This window comes from Varroa jacobsoni, unplaced genomic scaffold (genome assembly GCF_002532875.2).
Source record: "Varroa jacobsoni isolate VJ856 unplaced genomic scaffold, vjacob_1.0 scaffold_1080, whole genome shotgun sequence".
Classification (NCBI taxonomy): domain Eukaryota; kingdom Metazoa; phylum Arthropoda; class Arachnida; order Mesostigmata; family Varroidae; genus Varroa; species Varroa jacobsoni.
Genome location: NW_019213982.1, coordinates 106,224 through 133,007, shown reverse-complemented (window position 1 = coordinate 133,007; position 26,784 = coordinate 106,224). Strand labels below are relative to the sequence as shown.

Sequence of the window (26,784 nt, the reverse complement as noted above, 5' to 3'; positions counted from 1 at the left end):
TTATTCACAGTTCGGCACGATTTGTAGTCACAAACTACGCCTTCTCGGAGAATCAATATAATAATGACGCTGACAGCACTAATGGGCTCAGGAAGATGCCCACACAATGCGTTCAAAGGTTAGATAGGGAAAGGCCTGCGTTTCAACCGGAAAATTATCATCACACAACTTCCATTATGTGCACTTTAAGAATCCCAAACAATTCGTTTATGCACTGACTTGATTTACTCCATCAAAGAAAACTAGCTAAAAAAACAATAAAATGTTTTACGAAGACAATCGTGTTTACAGCTCATCTATTATTAGGCCGCTTTTGTCAATGTGACAGTGCAGTCATTGATAAACGCAGTAGTAACGAAGGATCAAATCCGGGCGTAGACATATTTTGCTTTGTGCTGGAAGCTAGCTGTTTAAAGCATTGCTGAAACATTTAAAATTAAGCTGCCCTTAATAGAAGAGCACTGGATCCGTTCTTATGAATGCTTTTTCTTTAGCTAAATTCGACACGAGTGCTTGGCATACTTTTGAAATAAAAAAAAAATAAAATAATCTAGTCCAGTTATATTGATCACTTTTGTTGGTTTTCGTTTGATCCCTATCTAGAGTTATAATCAAACAAAAATTAAATGCACCACAAGCGTGTATATTGCCATGATTCTACCTAAGTATTCTCTTCTAGGTAAATTCAAAGTAGAGCGGGAATCGCCCATTTCTCGCATAGGTTCACCTAATCTCGCGCATAAATAAACGACAAAGATGTGTTGAATCCGCAGAGTTGTCTAACAATGTAGGCTTGGAGTCGTTTTACATGATGCATTTCAAAAGCCGGTAAAATAGCCCGTTTAAGACAGATCGACTCTCACTGTCGTTAGTGGCACCTTGAAGAACTGAGTTCGTGGACTTCAATTCTTGTCGGACAGCTCTCGATTTATCAAAATGATATTTGATTTAATAGATGTCTATGCATAAAGTAACACGTACGGCGACGACAAGCAGTAATCTATTGTTCTCGATTGGTGACCCCCCAAACTCTTAATAACTTCATCTTGCCGATACATCTAGTTGATTAAAGGTTCCTGGCGTTTGCTCGAGATTCGAGGATTGCAACTAGTCGATAGAATGATCTACATTATTATCTATGCTTGAGATTTTAATAGATGATGCTTTTATTAGGCTTATTGTTTAACAGTTCTCTCGAATGCGGCACAGTCACTCCTCGAAGATCATGCAAAGATGGTCACAATAGGGCACAACGCCAAAAACCAAGAACCAAACTTACCTCTCTCCGTATGTTAAGACGCCTACTACTTAACTGTAAAGTCAAGAGAACCTAGTCGATCGCTAAAACGGAAAGTCGACCGTTACATTTATTAATTTCTTTGTGCAAGACCTGTAGTGACAAGTAACTCCGGCGGCAGGCAATACAGGCTCCTGTATATGCTTGCATACCGCACTCCATGATAATTCATCAAGTGCCAGCTATCCATTACTCCGACGGCAGATCTTGATTTAACTTATTTTATGTCGGGCTCGTATATAACAGTGAGACGTACCTTAAAGTTCATTGCAAGAACGTCCAACTGCAACTTCAGCTTTAGAAATCGGTATGTTGCTACCATCCGTCCAGATGCTCACACAGGTAGTACTATCTCTAGGACAGCAAAGAAGTGCGGTGCGTTGTCTCAGCGATAAACTGAAATGACTATTGTGCTATAGTTACGGTGGCTTCATTGAAGCCCCTGTAGATTTACATAGGTGCTCGCAAAAACAGAAGCTGTCATCGGACCCAGTCTCTAGATTTGAATTCTTTAAAATTCAGTCTGTAATTTTTATAGGCCAAAAAAAGATGCCTTGTCACTGGAACTGAATCTCACTTGGATTTGCGTGCTCGAAGCTTTAATATGACCTATTAAAAATACTGTGTACCGAAAAAGACCAACTCCACGGTGGTTATAATCAATATGCTGCAGTTTCGAATGGGTGACAGATGAATGCCTCATTCGCTGTGGATCAGATTCAAACACGTGCAGATGCCCTCCCTTCGGCCCCTGGTGCAAAAGAGTAGCGCTAGCTTTCTGACCTCGTGCTATAGTTTGAAAGCAATTCGCCCCCTAGCTATTTGATCTGTATTTCATGTACACACTTGAGCAGCGTCGATGGTCTTCATAATTTCTTCAAGTGTGTTTTTGAAGGTTTTTTCATGGTGGCCTTAATTCAACTACCATATTGTGGCGTGTATACTAGATAAACCAATAGATACAAATATGTTTCAACCGCGTAAGGCTGCACTGATTGTGGCCTTGTTACCATTATTCGTGCTTGTGTTTTTGCTGCCTCTGGTTTTTGGAAACAAGCTCGTTTTTCAGGACTGCTCTTGGTGTTCTCATTGTATGATGCCCTTGATTTCAAATAGGTCCAGCGAGGTAAGAGCTTTTGCCGTCTATGCTTTGAACCTGAGGACCATATTGCTGTATGAGTCTCATTTAAGAGAACGACATGCTTCGATCTGTGGCTGACTACTGAAATACAAGTACTTATGAAATGAAATACTTAAGGTCGAAAATAGTTGTAACAAACATTTCATTGGCTACCTTGGAAACCGTATTGCTTGATACAGCTTCGCTAGAAGGCCGGTCAACACGAATAAAGGCATTTGTAAAAAGTCATAATATTCAGCTAGAGCTCTTCAAAATTTTTTGTTCATCTTTGTATGATCTAGTCGAAACGATAATTTGTAAGATTAGTCAACATATGTTTGAAATGGGTTATAGGAATAAGCTCGTTGAAAAGCAGTGGTTTGCTATCGTAGTATGTGGCAGACTAAAAAAAAAAAAGACTATTTTAATTTAAATATGTCATGCTTTTTGTTAGTGCCGTTATTTTAACTGGGAAAAAAAGCTGTCGACTATTCGCTTATAATATTATGCGTTATGAAGGAAATAAGAGGATTCATAACCGGCCTAACTATTCGACTTTAGGCCTATAGAATAAATAAATCTAATAAAGGGGTACGTTTTGGGGGCACTATGTCTGAGAGAAAAATACTTTGTGCTTTACGGATAATTTACCTTGACGATCTGAACATATTTACACACCCTTTGCAATGTAGTAGAAACACTTAAATATCATGACGGTTGACTTTTTTTTTTTATCGATGTTACTTAAACATCTACTTCCTTATAAAGTTATAAAGAGCTTTGAAGGGTATCCATATTTATGGTTGACCAATATGATTTCCAATACAATAAGTAATAGCTAAATTATAGATCTGGTACGTTCAAATGTTTTGGATCAAGGCTCGTTAATCGAGACGATATCATTTGGAAACCAATAGTAGAACGCATACATTTAACGGTCTAAGGCCAAAGACTCTGTATAGCTATAACTTGAAAACTCCAATAATCAAATTGTACGTTACATATCATAAAGTAAATATTACATATAGAAGAACCGTTAAAGACCTTTCGTTTTAATCTATGGTTCGACCTTTTGCGGCCGATCGTCTATATGGACAGCGTTAGCATGCTCCGAGTCTGATAGTTTTAACACCTTTGAATTTCTTGCCTGTCTTTACCGCACCAGTCCATAGCAGGTGCGTTCCGAGTACTTTCTTCTTTAAAAAAGAATCAACTTTGCTATTGGGTGGTGTTATTACAAGCGACCCGGTATAGATAGCCTGTATGCTTCAACGATATATACATAACAATCATTCTGAAGTCTTTGCATTTAATATGATTGTAATCACTTACATAAAAAAAATGTTAGGTTTTAAGTTATATACGGACAAAATAATGAATTTCGAGACACTGATCAAGATGCGTCCTTCACAAAAATTGTACAAAAATCTGTGAATTCTCAAATTATACTATTTCATATTTCCTATATATGTATTTTTTTTTCGATATATTGGAATTATTTGCACAGGTAAAGATGTCGTTTTATTTTGTAAGAGATAAGATGGCTGGATATGTCTGCATTTCTGTCTAATTGGAGTTTGCACTATATAAAAAATCTCATGACCGGTTTCGGAACACACAAGGAACCGATTTCGCAGACACGCACATATTTCTATGTGGGGGTCTTGCTTGCTATGAACAGCAAATAGCTGCATTACTTTTTACGCTGTTGGCTTATGCTTTACTAGTATCTAGAATGAATCGTATCGTACACCTGAACTTGGAATGGCTTTTCTAACTTTCAATTTTGTCAATAAAAAGATAAGAGAACTTAGGGCAAGTTTGCAATTGCCATCGTAACGACCAGCAGTTGCTGTTTTCTGTACTGGTTATCTTATCGCAGCCCCCGCGCTATCTGGCTCTACAAGCTCCTATCTGGGGCATTACCTAACCGTATACTACTCGACTTCAACTTCCTGGGCACCCATCCGGCTCACTACCGGAACAATAGAAATTGTCACGTTGCTCGTACTTATTTATGACTTTGTTGACATTTGACAAATGTTTCCTATATTTTTTGAGACACGGATATTTTTCAATAAGGTTTAGTAACCAGACGCCATTTTAGTACTTTAAACTTGCCATAATTGTTCCAAGCTGCCACACCAGAAGACTTTTCAGCAAAACAAAAGTGGTCAAACGACGAAAAAACTGAATATCATATTTGGTAACAGAGCTATTTTATTGAACTAAATGAAGTCTTTAACATAGGCACCTAAATCTCACAAAGATCATCAGCATTAATTGGATGTCCCAATGCTTCATGAACTGGATTCAGTAAATTCATCTAAATTTTATATATTGATTACTACGAAGTACTGTGCTCTGAAGATGTTTGCTTATGGTTCGGCCCGATATTCAGCGATTCCTTGAATCCTTTTCGGAAACTGACCTCCTATTGCTTCTTGCAACTATCCGAGCTTTGTTGGGTCTGCAGATAATGAACAGGAACTAGGCATACAACAAGAACCTTGTAGCCAAGTAGGAACTGATAGCCAAGGAGGATGTGCTAGTTAAGTAGGACTCTGTGGCAGAGACGAATTTTTAAAATTAAGAGTGAACTAGGCGCCTGAGGGGTTTTACTAGCCATGAAAAGCCATAAGGCCAACGACGGCCTGGAAACCAGGAAGGTTCTAGCAATCAAAAGAGTCCTAAGACCGAATGGAACTTGAAGGCCAAGGAAGAATACGAGAAAGGTTTGTCCTGCGGTTAGAGAACTTGAGGCGCCTTTTCTGACATAAAAAATATTATGAGGTATGTTTTATGCTTATAAACGCATAAGATTTCGCATAAGACAGACGAAAGGTTTCTCGAATCACGTAAGTTCTGACTCTTCGGCCTTTGAAGTTTTTTCTTCGTGTTATAATCCTGAAGAATAATTTTAGATACGATTTCCGTCAGAAACGACAAGTTTTTCTAGTGTTATTTCCGATTAACACGTTCGACATTTTATTCAATTTATTTTCGCCTGTACTTGGTTATAGACGATAACCTTTTCAAGTTTTAATTGGACAAATTCGTAAGTTTTGACCGCAATAATTGTATTTCCTCGGCCAGCATATATCAGAACTCTCTAGTAGAACCTATACAGGCATATATGTAAAAAAAGTATGCTCCTATTACGCCCTTAGTAAAAAATAGAAATAACTAGCGCCAGAATCAAGAACTGTAGGCATGTTATGGGAGAACGATAAACTTATCATCTGGACAGCGCTCAAAGTTACTGGATGAGGCTTGATCTGTAATATCAACATGGTTCTACCAAGGAACCGTTCATGTCCGTCTCGTCTTTGCCCCTCCGATTGCAAAAATGCCCGATTGAAGTACCAGAAGAAGCCATATACTGGGAGACCTTGAATATCGATTGTGAAACAACGAAGCAGATAGGGGTTTACCCTAAAAATAGGATTTTATGCACCATGACAGACTCGACACTGACCAAACTTGCGGCTTGCTCATCCTTTCCCAAAGGAGATTTAGTTTAATGGTTTTTAAAGTGGTCCTATTCGACTTCAAAGAAGCCGTGCCCGACGAAGTCGGATCTAAGTTGTTTACTGTTAATTTCAAGTTTACACGTACTAAGCAGATAGCAACAAAAGCATGAACAAACTGCGACAAGCAACTGATGACACTTTACGGTAATGTCAACTAAATGATTGGACAGGTCTTGAAGTTCGCATTGTAGCATGGAGCATAACCTCACCAGAATGCGGATTAAACGGTGTCAGTGCTTTGATGATGGAATCAATCACTTACCAAACTCAATAGAGAAGTGTGACAGCGAGTTTGGATTTTTTGCTATTGGAATGGAGTGCGCCAGGTCTAAGATTCTGTTCTGTAAATTAGCATTATAATCTTCAGTAATTTGAATTGTAAAATGTATCACAATCGTTAGATATTTTAATTCAGGGAATATATATATATATATATATATATATATATATATATATATATATATATAGATTGCAGTGTCCATAGAATCACATGATAATATCTTAAAAACAATTGTACGGTTTGTATCGTTCGGTATCTCCTTGTAGTCATATTTCGGCGTCTGTGTTATTGCACTCTAAGATTGGTAGAGATCAGTTTGAGGCAAATGGATTTTTCTATTTGACGCATTAGCATCTGTATTTGGGAAAATACTTTCATAAGTGTAGATGATATGAGATCTCGTTATTTACTATACGGAAACGCCTCTTGCCTATGCATCAATCTTTACCCATTTTTTCGCATATCCATCTTTTCGACGCGCTTTTAAGGACGCGCTTTCGTACATCAATAGGTGCAAAAGTTTTTCAACGTCTTACATCCAATGACGTATAGAGATTACGAGTTACGCCTCATATTACAGATTCACAAATACTAGCACAAGGGGCAGACAGAAGATGGTATTGCATGCCTGTTTGTCCTTTTTCTACCTTTTGCGTCGTTAGGCCTCTTGTAAAGCATTGTGCTCTGCAAACCGTGCCAAATGAACACTGGATTGTCGTATATAAATGTAATCAACATTATATATATTAAAAGCAATGCATATATCTGTAAAAATATATATATATGGAAAGTTTTCTTCACGCATTTTGAAGTCACTTGAGAGGCATTATTGTGAGATTTTCTCTTTCTTTTTGTTTTGTGTTAATATGTGGGCTACTGTTTTATAGGATTGTATACAACACGTTTTAACACCTTGTATATGCACATTAATGTATATATACACACGTAATTTCACATTTACTTAGGTCGTAGCGAATTAATCAACCCAGAAACTTGTTAGAGACTCTGCGTTGGAGATTTGCTAGCATAGCTACTTCAAATCTATCCTGGAATAGAAGCAAAGTTTATATCTTATTGCAAATAAATCTAGTAACTAGTACTACTAACCCGCCTCAGTTTAAGGTGAAGGTTTCTACTTATCTAGTCTTATAGTATTAAAAGCTGGAGCAGAAGCGGATCCGAATGAAGTGAAGTGTGTACGCTTAAGCTTCGCTGCCTGTTATATAGATGGTGTATTTTTGAGGCTATGTATGAGGTTATTTAGTATATTATTCATGACCCACATACATGTGTATATATATATGAGCAAAATGGTAAAGGCAAGACAGACAAAAACAGAATAAGTGTAGGACCTAATTCAGGCAAGTGGCCACCTGGCCAATTGGGGGCTTTGTTCTAAAATGTACTAGGTATAGCCATGGAGTATACGGTCCCGGGTCTATACGATGCTGGGCTCACGGGAAAAGGAGTGCTAACGGCGAATTGGAAATCGCCAAAAATCAGATGTATGTAAATACTCGCAACCGGTGGCGCTCTCTATTGGCTATTTTTTCAGACTCGAGCAGAAACTGCTCCAGGGGGCGCTGCACCCATCTCCGCGCAGGCTTCCCACTCCATATCGTCCGTCTGCCTCTGCTTGAGTCGGTCGTAGCCCTAGAGTACAAGGCCGTACTAACAGCGCTATTTGAGAGCAGCTGCATCAACTGCGGCACGGTTGCGGTTGATGTTGGGGGTTACCGCTGTTCTTGCCATAATGGTGATCTGAAGAAAGCAACCGATCTGATTTGGACATCTGGTTACAGTGATTCCCAGGATTCAGTGTTAAGTAGTGTCGGCAAGGGTGTGCTCATTATTATTGTGTGAGGCGTGTAGAAACTCTCCACCAAGAGCCGCGGAATGAAGCTCGGCCACGGTGGAACTTACGATGGACCTGGATTTATATCCGGCCAGGGTTATAGCGCCACGGAACATTTAGCCAACGGTGAGTGTACTTGATTGCCACTACGGCCGCTAACAGTATTGGCAGTACGTAACACTTAACATAGACACACATAAGCCACCCACAAGTCGGTCAGTTTAGATACATCTTCACCGCGACAACCGTTAACAAATTGCTGCGAGTGTGTTCTTACCTCTGTGTTATTTCTATATACGTAGATTTTGTGAATAGTTTAGAAGAAGGTTCCGGTGACGACTGCTGACTCAGTTACCATGCACTTTAATTGTCAGTCGCAAGTGAACCTTAATTGCGCTTATCAATGCTAAACATGGTACAGAATAATAGGTTATCATGTTTATTGTTCTGTGACATGTGGGTGAGGTGTGGGCCAGGAGCCTTTGCCATGCGATGTACCCTTGAGGATGAGTCAAAGACTATCTACCGTTTTAATACATAAGCATATGTATGTGCAAATAGGATGCATCGGGGTATTTGCATCCAGCGACAACACTCTTTTATGAAAACGAGACCAACAGGCTTTACGAGTCTTTCTCGTTTTACTGACTCCATTTACGAGCGACAGCCCTTCTAACGTTTAGGCAATGGGAAAGGTGATCCAAGCTCTGCGATGTAAATACATTACATTGCATATCAGTAGCCAATCCATAGTTCCACCAGTTCCCTAATTAGTTCCTACAGACCTGGTAGGTGACTGGCTACCTATAGTAAACCGGAAGCTGCAAATTACATCCTTAGATTATTTATTTATAAATTAAATATAGAGGATTCCTTTATTAAATAGTGCAGTTGAGCAGATTCAATTCTGATAAACTATGTATCTGTTTGTGCGCATCATTACCACTTATATCAAGTCAAAATGTTATGTAATTCAAATGTAATTATATAACTGTATTAAAAATTAGTTAACGTATCAAACGATGGACTGTACGATTAAAAACGCTTTGAGAGGTCTGATATCCCTGAACGGTCTTTAAAGGGACAACTGTGTGATTCGAACTTACATCGGCGGTCAGGGGCACTCGGAAGATGGGTCATGTATTGAGGAGATGTTAATGTGGGATGCTCGGAAGAAGTATGCGCTAGAAGAAACCTATGCGCTAGCTACTTCTAGCTCTTGCATATCTACTCATCTCTCTCCTCTAGCCGTCGTCCTGGGACAGGAAGTTCGACATTACTGGGACATATTTCCCTGAGTCATCATCATTTTTATGATGAGTGAGCTTCTGACTACCTGCTTTGCAGTCTTACTAACCTGCTTGTGCATCTCAGTATCAAATCGTATTTTCAAATCCTTACTCGAGCAGACAGAAGGATAGTTTAGACAGAAGTCCCCTCTACAAAAACCTGTCGTCACCTTTGGTCTACTTGACAGACACAGGTGTTACCGTATTTCTAAGTGGCCATCTAACGATACATCGTACCCTCTTTTTTGAAAGCTGCTGATCTTTCCATGCAGGTAAGAAAAGGGTTTCATTCGGCTTTCGTTCAGCTAGAATGGTTCAACCGAGCGACAGGTGTTGACTGAGAGACCATTGCTTTTCAGTGCTATACACGATATGGCCCAACAACTCAAAGGCAAAATAATTATGCTGCCATTTTTGGCTGTAGCAGCAGGTGACCTGTTCTAATTTCTCAAAAGCTTTATCTCATCTCAGTTGAGAGTCTATAATGAAAAAAACAGAGAGAAAAACATGGGTCTAAAATGACAGAGGTAACTCCTTCAAGCTTCGAAATCCTAAAGTGCTCTACAACGCACGCAAGGTCTTCCAATTACAGACTTCCCGGGGCATCGTTCTACAAGGCTTTGTTGTATCGTGCAACTAGCCCCACTTTATTATTAGAGGGCTCTAAGGCAGCATTTGAGGCTTCAGAGATCGCCAAAGTCACACGCGTTCTAGTGTCTCAGAGACGTGGCGTTTCCAGATGTTATTCCTATGAACGCTTACGGGTACTGGGGATAGTGACGAATCATCACGTTGTTCGTCACAGTCAAGACTTATTCGAATGCAAGTGAAACTTTATTCACAGATGGCTTAAGCCTGTTTTGGGGTGTAGAGATTAATTTTATATTCCTGGGAAGAGAGTAGAGTTGAATCTGGTGGGGTATGAAGGTGCGTCTGCATCAGGTAAAGACCAAGCAACGTCTAGTCCTCTCTATAGAGTCTAGTGATAACTAGCCAGTTGACTAAGAATCTCTGCTTATGTAAATTCGCTTAATAGTATGTTAACCGGCGCAGTTTGCCTTAAAGTAAAGAAAGGTCTCGTCCGTTCGCCAACCTACATGGAACTGATACAGTTGCAGTACACAGTTTCGCGTGTCTATGTTATGTCCATTACTGAGAACGATTCGCTGAATAATGTGAAACGATAATAACCCTTCTGTTCGGTACGAGTAGAATTGTGCTATATTGCTCTCCTTATGATAGATATCGACATATTTTAGGTAGAGAGGCTTATTATTTATTATCGGCGATGATAAAGATGTCGAGCCAAACATATAATGAAAACGCACAAACCTTCTAGAAGGCTTGACAATCCTGTAAAAGTCGCGTCTTGGTATCAATTTTTGAGAGAAATCTCAAAGCAAAGAATATGCAGCAGATTTAGCCTTTTCAGCTCAATAAAGTAGGCTTAGGCCTCGATTTTTGGCAGCGGGCTTCAATATTCTGCCAGTTGACGGTTAGGTATCACAGACAAATATCACTGGCATTGGAATGAGAGAAGTTTTTGGGTAGATGGAAATAAATCTGCAAGATGGATAATAGAAATAAAGCCCAGATACTTTGTGCAATTTAGATGCATGCCCTCACAGTATATATTCAGGAAAAATAAGAGAGAGCTGATAAAAAATATAGCCATACGAATAAACGACTAGCTGTTATTATCACAGAAAGACTTTTGTATGCTTCATAATTACCTGTCTATTGGTTGTAAATACCTAATAATTGAAACCGCCGATGCGATAGACGGGTCTCAATCACCCGTTGAATAAGGTATATTGTTTTTTCTTGCGGCAGCCGTAATTTAGTGAACCTTGTGGTTAAAGGGTTCTAAGTTCCGGTGCCTTTGGCATAAATCTGTTAACTATTATATGCATGGATCGCTTTCGAAACGAACTTTCTTTGGAATGTATATGATTGTGTCTAAGTATAGCTTCGACAGGAAGAGTGAGGAACTGTGTATACATTCTGCTCATTTCTTAAATGCTCGTTTTAGTACATAGTATATATACAAATAGTAGTAGTAGTTGTAGTAGTAGCAATAATTTTTTAACCAAGGATTTCAATTTGTCATGTACAATTTTCAAGCTTCAAGTAAGGAGCCTAGAGGCCTTTGCATAAGTGTAATACTATTTATTCAGTTAGTATCACCAACGTGGCAATTATAATAAAGAAATGTTGAAACAAGTTTCAATTCCGAAAGGTAACTATCTGACATTTCTTCGATTCCATCGAATATTTTGTCGGAATTCGAGAAACAGCTAATTATTAGATGGATAACCTATTAACCTCGCACGAACTACTCGAAATAGCTTCAGTTAATACGGATTTAACACCGACAATACGACACATTTTATCTTAGAGGTTGCATCTTAGAGTAACCTCGCTATCGGTTTTACAGAATAGAATTAAGGCTGTGAGATCAACTGATACAGTACATTTGTCATTTGGCATTGTTACGCGGGCCTATTTGAGCACGACCGTTGAAAATCATTCGGTTAGTCTACAGAACTTCGTCGCTTTACATTTCTCTCGCTATAGCAGGTTTCGTATGAAAGCGCGGCATTTTCAAAAGCATCTATTTCAAGCGCTTATGGCTATCTGACCGTAACATGGGTAAAACATTGGCTAACCTACGAATTTTACTCAGATACTGACTAGTCAATGAAATGTTTTGTTTCTGCCCTTCATCACTGAAGTCTATTTCAGCGTTGCACTGGTCCTATTAATATTTCGATGAGCGTAAAGGTAGCAAGTAAAGAAAGAGAGCCTTAGTTCAATTAGTTAATTGTAGGTCTCGAGCATTAATGCAGTTTTTTTTTAGTAATAGAGTTCTAAACCTAACAAATTGAGCTTGATGAAGTGAAATCTACTATTTGGTTAGCAGTTATTTTTAATCACAAACTCGGAAGGACATTAAAGGAGCAAGCAGACTCTTTGCGTCATCAGCTTACTTAGTATTTCTAAATGCACAATTATTTCTTCAAGTAATCTCTGTCAAGGCTTTTTTTTTTCTCTAGATTTCAACAGTAATTTTCAAAAGTAGAATGATTATTGGAGCCTTGTAGTCTTACTAGGAAACATGCCTCATCTACTAAACTGTATCACCCCCACAAAGGAAATGTATACATTTCATCAGTTCTAATAGCGGTACCGATTGCGAACTGTGAGTTTCATTTCGGTAGAACAGCTCCCATATACAAACAGGCTGGCGACGAGTTCTTCTGGTATGTTTTATCAAACCTATTGGATACGTCATGTGTTAAAAGTAAACTACTCGAGTTGTAAATGGATCATTACTGAGACAGCATTGACTTGAGGATCAGGGAATTTTGCAGGTAGCCTGCCAGCTACAATGGCGTAAGAGCATATTCATTTAGCTACGAAGGCCAGCTAGTAATATCGGGACTGGTACAAACGTCCGGTATAGTCGACTGGTTAATCTGTAAGCTATGACTGGTTCAGGAACGTGCCTGGAGGGGCCACCACCTCCCTGTTCCTTGCATTCATTTGCTATATGGTTGCTTTTCTAAGGAACGATCGCTGCTATGTGATGCTTTATACGTGCTTTCTACGCGACAGCTTCCTGCCAGCTCTTCAATGACTCTATGCCTAAATACGATTACCTGAAAGGAAAACTACAAGCAGTAACCAAAAGCAGGAGAAATAGTTTCTGAGCGAACCTCAGGAGGACTGAACTGCCTCTCCGACCTGGATAGTAAAAGTTCGCTCCTGGCGTCACGTAGCTTTCTCCATAGAAAACTGTTTATAGGCCCAATTGATTACTCAAGGACAACCAAACCTATCCAACAAGTCGGCCCATTTTGCCCTATGCGAGTCCTCAGATTATGTATATAGTAGAAGTTAGGGTATCTCGATATGGTCAGATAGCAGAGAATCTTGGATTCTCAATTGATTTCAATAGATATGCAGACCTAGTAAAAATCGATGGTTGTGCTTAGTGGGAATGTGTATGAAGAAAATAACTTTTCAACAAAAATAGTGATCATTTATTTTTCGAGTCAACGACCTTAAAACCTGTGATTCAAAATTGAGCTTTTTCTAGTTACATAGTTAACTCTGATAACGCAGAATCGATTGTACTACGTGTTTACATGGTATATCTGCGTAGGAAATTTGCCCCACGAGGAAAGTCTGAAGTTCAGTATTAAGACAAAAATTGAACCGTTTATTGGTCTCTATATATGCATAGCTCACCTAACGTAGATATCGTTGAGAGTTTGTTTGACCGAATGCGTGTATAATACATGTACCTGTTAATTTTTGAGATCGAATTGTGTCTTAAACATGTTTTAATGGCTTTTAGAAGACTAAAACACTTACAGACCATTTCTATTTCATCTAAAATATAAGGCGTTGTTGAACACGCTGACTATTATTCTCCAAGAGCCATCAGAAACTTCATTAGGAACCGGGTTCTTGGTACCGATTGACCTACTCGACAAGGGTTACAAATTTACCAAATACCATTGTTAGTCGTGCATTTTAAAAAGAATGGAACAAAGAGCGCTCGTACTTGATTTGTCCTTTCTTTGAATTCACTAGATCATATTTTTTTAATATAAATGTAGAGTTTTTCTAGAAGAAAACAAATGAAACATGCAATCGTTACCATTTTAGAGAAAAACTGTGTTTCATTACTTTTATTTAGTATGTCGTCTGCGGCGGCATATATATATCTCCGTTTCTGTCGTCGTAAAGGTATATTATTTATACCAGAAAAGTACTAGAAAAGCATTCTCCTAAAATCAGCAGCAATTGAAAAAAACACGAACTAAACCTACGGATTGTACACATTTGTTATCTTTCTAAACTGGCAAAAAAGAAACCAACAGTCCCAGCTTAAAAATAACGCGTCGTATACTGGAGAACTGGCAAACCGTCGAAATAAAGGGCTCGCTAGAGATAGTATTACTGCTTCATGTAAATTTGTGCATATATTCGTACAGGCACTGATACGCTGGATTTATTATTTATGTGACGTATATCCTATTGGAAGGACACTACGCTCTCATTATAAAGTCAATTTCCTTAGCCCTATTTTGCAAATGGATTGGAAGTGAAATTGTCTCATGATAGATTATGGAGAAAAAAATTATTTACGTATAACGAGGTAATTGAACGTTGTCGATAGTTCAGTCGAATATGGTGGCCGTCGCATTGCAGCACGATCGAGTACTGAGCCTTAATGCTGCACGTATCTTGTGTATTTGTTCACATCAGCTTTTCCCTTAACCAGATTTTAGGAACGTGTTTCTTTAGCAATTCATAGCTGTAGACAGACACCAACATGGCTCACACGCACAGTTCAGAACAGAGTCTAAATAGCTCTCCCTCTACACCGAGGACGTATCGTAAGAGCTTGGTCGTTTTTCTCACAATGGAGATTGACAAATAAAATGACCCGTCTCGACATCGACCTATCCTCCGATCTCCCATAAGGCGACCCCAGCCGGCACCCATGCCACTTCACCCCGAATGGCCCCAATGTGTTTGCCGCATTTGTGTGGGTTTCACGATCGGAGTGACGGAAACCTGTGGCCACATCAGCGGGTCTTTAGAGCCTACTGCAACCCCACTGCTGCTTGCCTGGTCCCTTCTGTCCCCTGCTCTCGTTATTTAGATTGTCTACCGCCCAATTTCCAGCTCCCTTACACTTGTCAGCGTTGTCCCCACTATTTGTTCGTGATTCCGTTGTAGCAGTGGCAATTCGCCAAATAGATCACACAGAGACAACGAACGAACACGGTTATATAAGTTGTTACTCGCGGATACTCAACGATTGAGGATTGGCATTCCGTTTAAGGAATCATTTGCTAGGCTTTAGTATAAAACCGAGTGAGGTCATCCGGGGGCCCAAATAATGTACTGTTACTTAGTACAGATAACAACCGGAATCACTGCCGAATTGTCTTACTATATGGTCTTTAGGAGCCTTGAGAGCAGAGGAAGAATCAAGATGCTCGAGTTGCTATTCATGAGGACACCCTATCAATATAACTCATACACTTGATAAATTTTCATATATATTTACGATTGCCCAAAGGGGCTAACCATTAAGTGTATATATTCCTAGATTATGAATATTCTACATGACAGCACTTGGTGATCGGAACGTGCCAGCAAAACTTTATACATCGTTCAATTTTCTTTTTATCGATCTTGATGTAACGATGGGACAACACTATTAACCGTAATATAGTAAAATTAATTCATTTTTTCTAAACTAAAAAAATATTGGAAATATAACTCCCAAACGTCATGCTGATGATTCGGGCGAACAAATTGAAGAGCCTTGTTTTGGTGATATATGAGATTTCCACAGGCCCAATGTTCTTTCTCAATCATCCTGTTGTGTCCTGGTATCGGGAATTGTTATTAATTCCTCCATCGAATGGAAGTCTTGCTCGGTCGACCATTCGCTTTCGTTGTTTTCTTTGTCCACATGTCCAGACACACATCGACGGAGAGGTACGACGGTTAGACGGTTCATCAAAACTTTGGAGGTAGTAGTGACAAAGACTTAAACAAAATAAGAAATGCCTGTCAAGAACACCCACAACGATGAGCCATTTTAGATTTAATGGTGCCTTCACTAAACGCCAGATAGAAGTAACAGGAAACTAGTTAAATGGCTCGGCTACACATCTATCTTTCGTAATTTGTACATTTTTTGCACGCATTTTTGATTATGTAATGCAAGCTGGCTGTGTTATGAAATGGTGGAATAGTAAAAATGTTTGCCTTTTATATTTGAATATAAATTCAGACAAAATCTCAGGATGATTCTTGAGTAGTAGCTTTATTATAGTGCAAATACACTTTGATGCTTTTTAAGCGGTCCCTTGCGCTACGAGTTGCTGTGAGGAACGCAGACGTCCTCAATGCCTTCTTAATGGCCACCGTCTAAGTGCTGTCTGACAAGATCCACACTACAAGTGCCCCTCTGGAAATCTGCTTCGGGGTAGTATGTGCGTTTTCTATATGCGCATCTATATTTTTTCTGCCTCCAATGACCGCCCTTGGTGCCATAAAAAGCTAAATATTGTTAACTTCGAAAACGGATTACATACATTTTTTGCGTTTACTTCCGGTAACAGGCCAAAAGATACCGCGAAAATCACCTAGTGGTTGGACCACCGCCCTCTCGTCAACTGATGGTATCTAGTATATTTGTTTAGAGGGCAGAGGATGAAATATGCCGTTGACAGTGCTACTGACGTTATTTAGTAATATTATATAGAAATTCAATTTAGATGATGGATAGGCCGGTAGGCCCCTGTAGGACTAGGTTTAGTAGAGAAGATTCTACATCCGCAGAATGGACGAAATTTCCGCAAGGTTTACAATAAAGGTAGGCCGTGTCACAAAGAACAACTCTATGCGCCTAAAGGACAATAAGAAAGTGTTGTTGAACTTCAACTACCAAACCCCGTGAAACAATCCCTTTTGACTTTTCTACGACTGAAGTATAGTAGGCGCGACGGTTTGAAAGACGTGGACTTTTGAGAGGTACTGGTTTGTTTGGAGGTAAGAAAGATAGTGGTCTCGTAAACGTAGCCGGCGATCCACCTACCAGCTTAATGTATCAACCTCTGGCCGATGAGCCAAAGGCAGAAAAGAATACAAATGTTTAACGGCTAAACTGAATGCCTGGAGAAAGAACTTCGCTATTCTCGACGGATCTAATTAGTGTTGCTCAACGTCTTTGTCGACAACCACCTCTGTTGTTTAATCATTTTTCATGACACTAAATTTAATTTAATCTGATTTCTATAACTACGTAGTGGATTACCAACGGAACTTTTTCTGGTTTCAAATCAATAAATAATCTAATTAGATATAATAGGCTATCTAGTAACGTGCCGAAATGGCCTTACCGAATCGCTAAAGGCCCGTCTATCCGATATAGCATTATCCTAAATGATTTCTTCAGATGACCTTAGGGCGTTTGAGCTTAGAAGGCGCCGCTCATCAACAAGGCCATGCTCAAGCCAAAACTTCGTCTGCTTCAATGCAACCGTATATTTATTTCCAATCAAGTAGATTTTTCAAGAGTGGGCTTTGGCCATAGAAGCCTTCGGACAGCGAATAACAAGCGTCCAACGGGAATAATCGATGTTCCAATAGCGGCTTTCGTTACCAAGCGGCACTTGAATAGCAATGATATAAGAATGGAAGCGCGCTACTTAAATACTGTACGTTGGTGCGTAACCCTATAATCAAATTAAGCACTGCCTTGCAAGCAAAAGCTGCTTGTCCTTTCGAATTGTTGGAGGAACCTAATACTAGTATTATAAGTACGCTCTAATTGGCATTCCCATATGTAGACATGTATAACGATACGCATGGTTGGTAGCTCCATATCTTGCTCGTAAGCGTATATGGAGATTCATGCTACTTAGAGAGACATTACTATAATATGGTTATAGTATAGCGAGGCGCAATGGCGAGCATCTAGTTTGGTGAAACATTAATTGAAAAATAATTTCACAACTCTCATTTTTCGTATCTAATGTTACGTACTTGAGACTGAACCTGAGTTGTAGAGTTTTCTAAAGCTCAGGATCGACAGTCGTTCCTGGGCATAATTCAGTTGAACCATTGTTCCTTCACGAAGTTTGGTACAGTACGAGTTTCTTTTGCCAGTTTCATCTTCCTTGTAGCAAACACCGCTAAATTAAACTCTCCTTTGTTACATCGTGGCCCTTCCGAATGAAGTTCTAAGTCTCCGCTTGTATTTTTACCCTAAATTCTAAAAGTCTCAAGTTTATTTTTTGCCCTTTTCACTTGAAATTGTCTATAGTATTTGAATATATAGCTACTACAACACTAAACAGCGTCGCAGCGTAACTTAATTTGTTATCGTTAGCTAAACTCTGTTTAGAGGTGAATCTTGTTTCGATGTTTTTGGGCGATACTATAACATTATATGATTTTTCTCTGTTTTGAGAAAATCTTTTTTTTTGGGTAAAAGAAATCGACAATGGAGAATGATTCGTCTGTTTATTTCTGTCATTTCACTAGCTATAAACATAACTATGTATTCGTATTGCTTATTCAATCAAACAATTTTCTATTTTTATTTCAAAGATCATTTTAAATAAAGGTATATTATCTAGCTCAATAAGCTATAACGACGTTAACGAAATAGATAGAATGAAAATTTTGTTCACTCACTGCTGTAGTGTTTAGGTAGATTTTCGCCTATAATAAAACCCTTACTAGAAAATTTACTATAGTAAACATACCTCGTCAAGTATTTTTACAATACTAAGATATTTTACGATAATATAGTACCAGACAGTGTAATCGAGCTCGCGCAGGTTCTATTGTGTTAGTTATAATACAACGGAGTCTCACTTTGATGCGCTCAACAGCATTTTGGCTAACTGAACGCTGTGCTGTCCTGGCTAGGACCTTCGAATAATACATTGCAGCAACACATTATCTAATCGAGTTAGTGCAGGTCACACGATTCAAGGTCATTTAAGGACAACCTCAGCCGTATTCGAACGTTATGTTGCTATCCGTCACGTTAGAGCTATTTAGATGTTTTTCTATTCACGCATTGCCAGTTCACCTTCTACTCGTTACGCAGCTGCCCCACCTATTGCTGGTTACTGCTATGCTTCTTTTTGCCTTATTTGAATCCCTCTATATCTGCTCGCGTCTGAGAAACCTATAGATATAGGGGCAAGGCTTTGGTATTTCAAAAGTGCGGCCAAGAAGCTGCTGTAACGGTTCTTGGGTATCAGGAAAGGAACACTAGCTTGCCTTTACATTCGACCCTCAAGCCTATCGGCGTACTTGTGTATTTCTGCACGCAGCTGAAACGTGACTTTTGGATGTCCCAACGTTAGAAAGAATCTGTACTTGCCCGTATAAAATGTGCGTCTGTCTTCTCGGCTTTTCGACGGCTTGCAGGAATATCTACAATAATTCCTTTAGGCACGATCTGAAGCCTGACTGAAGTAAGACTTTCGTAGTAGTAAGAGGGTACAAGACCAGCTAATCTTATTTCGGGCCCCGCACTTCGTAGTGCGGCAGGTTTGAGATGCTGGTGACACAGCTTTTTGCTGGTGATCACTGAAGACTTACGTGTCATTTCCAAACTTTATTTTCCCCTTCCTGAAGCTCTTTCAGTGTAGTACTTTATAACTTAATCGAATAAATGGTAATGTCTGACAACTAGAAAGTGGCTTTTACTTCATGTTCCTCGTTCTCTCATCGTTTTCTTGCCGTTTCGATCACTCGGTCACGCTCAGACTGGTGCAGTCTATGGCTGAAGCCCGTTAGAGGAAGAAAGGAATAGTCAAACAATTGGTTTATTTTCCGGAAGTCAGCAACCTCTTGGACCCATCAAGCGAATAGTCTTATCAGCCATAGCAGGTAGCCAATATTTAATGCAATTTCGATTATCACTTGAAATTGGGTAAATTTATTATCTAGATAGTCAATAGAGAGATAAGTAAAAAAAAAAAAAAAAAAAAGCAGCTTGTTGCAAACTGCTCTCCCATGTACTTATCGAATTTTATGTCGAGTGCTTTAGTAATATAAGTTAGTACATTGATAGAATCCTGAAGACACAGCTTTACGCCCGCTTGCTTGAACGTCCATATGCCACTACTGGGTAGATGGCAAAATGATGGCAATTCGTTGGTAAGTGGTGAGCTCACATTGTCTCCTAGAGTGAGATCGACATCTGGAAGGAGTCAATTATGTGGTCTCCAATAAGATCATAGAACTGACGTCTTATATTATACACACCCTTCACTCAGAGGTATTTTCTATAATTCGTGTACCCTATTGTTTTTTCGTTTCGCAAAGCATGATAGCCTAAACATATCTAATGTTCTAGATGCAAATATCTTGGTTCCTCTACAAGCCCTGCCTTCGTCCAAAAGCAGAAAGTGCGATACTGGTAATATCTAATGGAAACACTAGGTTTTTTCCCCCAGTGTGCTACCCTGTAGAACCACGCAGAAAGCTATATCGTCTATTTTGGCTTTTTACCTATATGTGATACTTAATGCTAGTTCGGATACAATAAAGCATGTAGGACAATTAATATTCCCAAAACTTATATGGGCTGGGGATAGTTGATGTAGAAGTTTCGCTATGCTACTTGATACTGTTATAATATCTGAAACTCCTTATGCCGATAAGGAAAACTGTTGGCATCTGTGCTTATGCAGAGGTAAGTATTTTCGATGGAACTTAAAACTTTAGACAGTAAATCTACATTAAAGCAGGCTGCAGCTGGCGATTAGTGCGAGTCCTCTTAATGTGCCGAATAATTTTCATTTACTCTGGTTTCTTTTACTTGAAGGATTCGTCAGTGCAAGTCATTATATTCAACAGTACTAGACTATGCCTCCAGCTCAGTTTAATTTGAACAAGTCCTTCCTAGGCGTTTAGTGCCAATCTTCCTATTATATCCATGAGCTCAGCAGCTTGAAGTATGAAATTATAATGCTAAAATAAACGAGGAGGACAGAGCTGGTAATAATAGGAGCGTTCTGCGTCATTACCGTCTATTTAGACGAAAGACTCACTTAAGCCATCTGTAACTCAAGTTCGACTCGATACACCCAACTGATCTTTAAGACGATATGTAACGCTAGACCATATTTGTTCGATAATTATCCCGTCTAAATAAAATGAGTAAGTTATGTTATATGTACCTGGATTAGCTGCCTTAGATGTAAACACGGTACATATGTAATAAAATACCCGCATTTCGGATCGCTTATTGCCTAATAGAAAACATCCTCCATCACAATTCGTAGCAACTCGAATTACTGGAACTAGACGGCACACTTTAACTAGGAGTGCGGAACAACAGCAAAAAAGTGGAACTATTAAAAAAAAAAAAGTAAAGCAGATATGGAAAATTAGGTTTAAGCGCTCAACTAGGTGACACCACTTAGTAGCCACATAAACGTAGCCCTATAAATTTATGAAGAATACCTAGGCCTTTTTATAGTGTAATATCTCTTAGCCAATTATTCTTACATACGCAGTACTGCGAAAATAAACTCAACAAGAGATGTCGGAAAAACACAAAACGTTCAGTTACTAGAAATGGTCAATAGGAAACCGATGCTAAATGATATATTCGAAAGAATGCCTGAATAATAATATGGCCGACAAAGCAAGTCAAGGTTCTGAATCGCGCTTTTATAGACTCAATGAAACGCCAATTACGTTGTCCAGGTGGCGAAAGAACTTCAATTTGCTGCTTCATCTAATGATGGAACGTCCCTCTGCTAGGAACATCCTCGCACGAATCGCAATACTTCTTACGCACTAAACACGAAGGGAGCATATGACTCCTGGTTAAAAGATAACTCATGTTATGATCGTCAAGTTCTTCCTGAAGCGATCCTGAGATCCTTTTGTCTAATTCTTAGAGATTGTTCATGATTAAGGAAGATCCACAGGATACGATTTTAACTAGATAAAAGTTTCTAACCTGTTGTATGTTTGATTAGGCAGAATAGACGGTATCAGTTGGGCCTAACTATACCTGGGTCGCATTCAAGGTCGAACTGCATTTGCGACTGTTTTATATAAGCACTTCGCTCCTGTTGGAGCACCTTTCCCCACTGTTGGAAGCCTGCTAGCACGTTACACTCGAAACGAAGCCGAAGGGTCTACCTAGGTAATGCTGTATTCACATGATTGGGTTCGAGAGTATAAAATCACCTATGTGATATGTGTAAAAGGTCATACTAACTTCTACGGCACTCGATATTTAGAGAAGCTGCACGATGCGTAAAGCCTAAATTTACCTAATTGATTTTTGCTAAAAATAAAAAAAAGTAACCACGATGTAGTTTCCCATGAAATTATACATGCTGTATTGACGACGATGGTGATCCGCTCGGATCCGGACGATAAGGTTTCGATTTAAGCGTTTGCCTTTGTTTTAGAATAACTTTTCATAGATGCACAAAATAATTCTACATTAAAACAAGCGCCATATAAGTTAGTCTATATCGTGTTGTCGATAGATAGTGTCGTGGTTCTAAACAGTTCGCTGAACTTAACTCTATTTTACGGTTAATCTTCTACTAATCAGCCGTTATCACCTAAGTACGTTTGTCAAAACTTCTACGGCCTCATTGTTTTTGTCTGAAAACATTATTGCTAACCTATAGATTAACAACTATATAACGCTTGCTATCGCATTTTTAAATAAAGTAACACAATGAAGAGGAACCGTTTGCAACGTAAACAACTTATCGCGATGTCTATAGGTAAGGCAATATGGATGAAGGGCCCACATTTGGGAACCCGAATACTAAGCCCTGGACTAACCCAAGTCGTCAATGCCAGCCATCGTTAAAGTGAACGCTACGCAGAAACGAAGACAGCCTTTATTTCTACCTAGTTCGCAGGTTAGAGTGTAACTATTCCAAAAAATATTATTTTCAAGATGTACATTCGTGCCTTACACATATAAATGTAGCCTAATACTATCTAATTCCGATATTTATATTCAATGCAGAAAAAAAGTTGTAACCGAAATAGATTGATTGTGACTTTCCTTCATCATGGTACGGCTAATTTACTATTGTATAGGAACTTCTTGTTGTGATTAGTCAGCCTAAAGTTATGTTTCAGCGATATCAGCGAGGGCATGAATAAGGCGTTCGTTTACTAAGGTGTATTTATTTTTCGCGACACTCGCATATATTGCACCGTTCAGGAAAACAGGACCGTCAATTTGCATAACGTAATTAAAAACAAAATTGGCATTGTCGAATATTTCCATTGCCTTTTACTTCAAGCCAATTCGAGTGCCAACAACATGCCATCCTACCATGACTAGTTCCCATACAAAGCCAGGATACGCACATCTTAGAAGCGTTCTCTGAACAATCGAGAGCAGGTGTATATAACAAATTTAGTTTAGTTCATTAATAATGAAGTTCGATGTGAGCGTTTCAACATGGGAAGAATGGGGTTCGTTTGAATATAATTCCTAATAAACAGGCTTTGGTTCATTACGGAAGAAGTTATTTTATGATAACAGATATTGGTCCCGCGACGCGAAATAACGAAACGTGCGCAGGTTTGATGAACGGATTATGAATAGCTAGAAACTAAGGGCTCATGTTTTTCTTTTTTCTTCAAATATGTATCTGGTCACGTACGTTCTAATTTACCTAGCGAAGAGTCGTGCATTTCAAAAAGCACTGGCCGTGGCTTACTAGTGAAGGTCCTGCAGCACTACGTCGCCAGAAACTCTTCTGTGTTTACTGAGTATGGTAATGAACTCATTATTCGCTGAAGCCGTCCATCTCAGTATTTTTTTCTCAGTACTTACAGGCAACGTTTACCACGTATTGTGTTAGCTACATCCTAGCTTTTCTCATCTATCAACGTTTAGACGTTGGTTAGACATGAACGTTTTGGTCCTGCCTAAAATCACGGAAGTTTTTCTCGGGCATTTGTGAAATTAGCAACTAAGCGATCTATCAGGGCAATAAGTTGCTCACACAACCTGTGTATGAAATTTTATAGGCCAGTCAATTCTCTAAGCAAGTTGTCCCATTGAGCTCGCTTAGTACCATAAAAGCTGTGCCGCAATCAGCATATGGAAAAAAAAAAGAGGTTTATCGAATTAAATATGAGCGTCCTTTGCAGTGCTATAGGTAATCTCGACATGGCAAAAGCCTTTCAAAGGAGTACGTTCTGACGGTAGTTCGGGTACAAAATACGCGGAGCGGAAATCAGGATAACAATTAAACTAAATTTCGTGCAGCAATGAAATTCATTAACATCTATGCAAGCTATAATTAGAAAAGTTGGCTGTATAGTAAGTATAATTATCATCCCCACGAACATACAGAAGACTTATTTACCCGAGTTCAAAATAAAAAATATCTCCAAACATCAGCTTATCTCATCATTCAGGCACATATATATACGCATTCATAACATAAACGCGTGTACTTGTAAGACAGTAGCACAAATTTTGTTTGTAATAAATGCACATTTCGAACGCCTGTTTTACCTATTTCCTACGATTAGTTGTTTTTGCATAGAACAACGCATAGACATGAGTCGATTCGACGGTGGTCTATTGAAAACACCTATATACTGACTCAGTCCTAGTATTATTTCAAAGCACATGGTATACCGGCGCACAATATATCAGAACGAAGGCTGAATACTTAACTGTACAGTTACCAGTAAATTATTCATGTTTTACTCGGGCAATAATTTGTCAGATTAAGTAACCATGCTAATAACTTAACCATATAACTTTATTTTAAAAGTTTTGAGCCCTGTTTCAGCATTGCAGTGCAAACATTAGCCGCTTCTTGTACTTACCAACAATTTGATACGAGCTAACTGGCTGTCGTATGTCACGGTGAATATTTCATCTTGTACCTTAAACCTAAGGTCGTGTTGAATCGTCAGCATTTGTCGATTTTTGCCGACAGTTTTTACTGATTGACGGCAAACTTTTCGATGTGCACTATCAAGATTCGAAGTGGCACTACATTATCGAAAATGCCCCGCTTACATTTGGCGTGGCCTTTTAATATTGTCAGTATTGACCGCCAGAAAGGTTCATTTGTTTGCCCTTTTCCCTTTGGCCTGTGCTTTATACTATGCTAAACAAACAAATATGCAAATAAATGAAGTGCAAGTACAATAAAAAGTACGTCCGTCTATTCGTATCCGTATATATCACAATGAAGAATGCTGTTACACCATACTTATTAAATACAAAATCAACATTACCTCCATATACATATATCGTAACTTGCAATCTTTCGAAGACGAGAACGTGAACGTGAGGTACACGTGAAGCTTATGAGCAAGTGTTGTCTGCTGTAAACTTAATGGTCACCCTACAATGAGAGCTACTAAAAGCGGTATTACTTATATCAGTACGAATCTATTGCCTCTGGAAGTGCCGATTCCAGAATGGCTGGCTTTAAATTGTCCTACTGGGCTTCTTGACCATGGTCTGTTTTTTTCTTAGTCAAATCAGGCGAGTTCAGTCAATTTGCCTTGCACAGTCATCTCTACAGATCCTCCCGTTGACGCTAGCACGTTGGTCATTTTTGAGTGAAATCCATGTGCAAGTAACGTACCATCTCAGCTTGATGGCTGATGACAATAACGATTTAATAACGAAAACTTGGGCCGCGTTAATCTACGATAGCAAAACGATGACTGTGACCGTTCTGGATGCAGGTAATTAAGTTAGATTCGCCTCAAAGCGTTTAAATAGGTACTTATTGGCGAATTACAACTTATATAAACGTCTATAATTTACTGCGTCAGAGAACCTTCATAAACATCATCTACATGTTAGTAACGTCTACTGTAGTATAATATATCTATGGTTATTATTCAAAGAAGCACACTTTTACTATAAGACCTTCTCTCTCTTCGTTTACGACATTCGTTTTTATTGTCTGCTTCTCCAATTATTTGGTTACTTGAGTACCGCTTATTGGCATTAGGTAACAGATAGTCTTCAAGATATGGTTGCGTGAGACCTAACTTGGGGTGAGCCTTCTAGAATTTCAATGACTCTTTTTACCAGTGTCCGTTGGTTTCTGTTCTGCATAAACATCGGCGTGAGACCCTCTAGGCACGGGGTTCGTCACTTACTTCTGTGAGCGTTATCACGCAGTACTTTACAGTGTCTGTTACCAATGGCTAGCGGAAGGCGACAGCATCATCTTCGGTGTCATTTGCTATCCAGCTAACCACCTTTATATATTATAGATCGAGTCCGTACTAAATAGATTTATACAGGACGTGTAAAAAATGTATGCACTGTTTAAAGGGACAAAACTTTCTAGCTATTTTTTTTCTTATAAAAATATTACTAATTTGAAATAATGAGTAGACGAAAATTTAAATTCGAACGAAGAAACTTTATTTTAAAATACCATTGCAAGCATGAGCATAGAGCAGAAACACAATGATGTTATTGCAAACGGTTTCAGACAGATCTATCTACGTAACTTGCAAGTAATCGGATAAAAGATGAGTTTGAAACGGATGGAGCCATTGAGGATACGCACAGACAACGTCTCGGAAGATTAACAAGCTTCATCAGCCAAGGAAAAGGACTATAACGAAACATTTAAAAAATCTGTAAGCCTGTTAAAGTGTCAAAGTGCACTTGCGGTAAAAAAAGTTGCTATTCAGTAGCGGTATGGTCTATTTCACAAGCAATACTTGAAAAAATGCGAGCAGAATGCACAATTTTCGGGTAGGGTTCTTTGAAGCGATGAAGCTACAGTCAGGATACCTATTCGTAGATCTACATTCTATATTTAAATTTATTGAAAGTTACAGTACATTGCGG

The 26,784-nt window shown here is 39.0% G+C and overlaps 1 protein-coding gene across 2 annotated transcripts in view; it reads left to right on the top strand.

Moving 5' to 3' along the window:
- Nucleotides 1–26,784, top strand: part of Syt4 (Synaptotagmin 4) — an 82,000-nt gene that overhangs the window by 1,942 nt on the left and 53,274 nt on the right. For both annotated transcript variants that reach the window (XR_002684068.2, XM_022843875.2), the window contains exon 2: nt 7,786–8,211. Coding sequence is in view for 1 of the 2 variants with exons in the window: in XM_022843875.2 (XP_022699610.1) it covers nt 8,127–8,211 (85 nt within the window). In the remaining variant the exon portion in view is untranslated. The remainder of the gene's footprint in view (nt 1–7,785; nt 8,212–26,784) is intronic.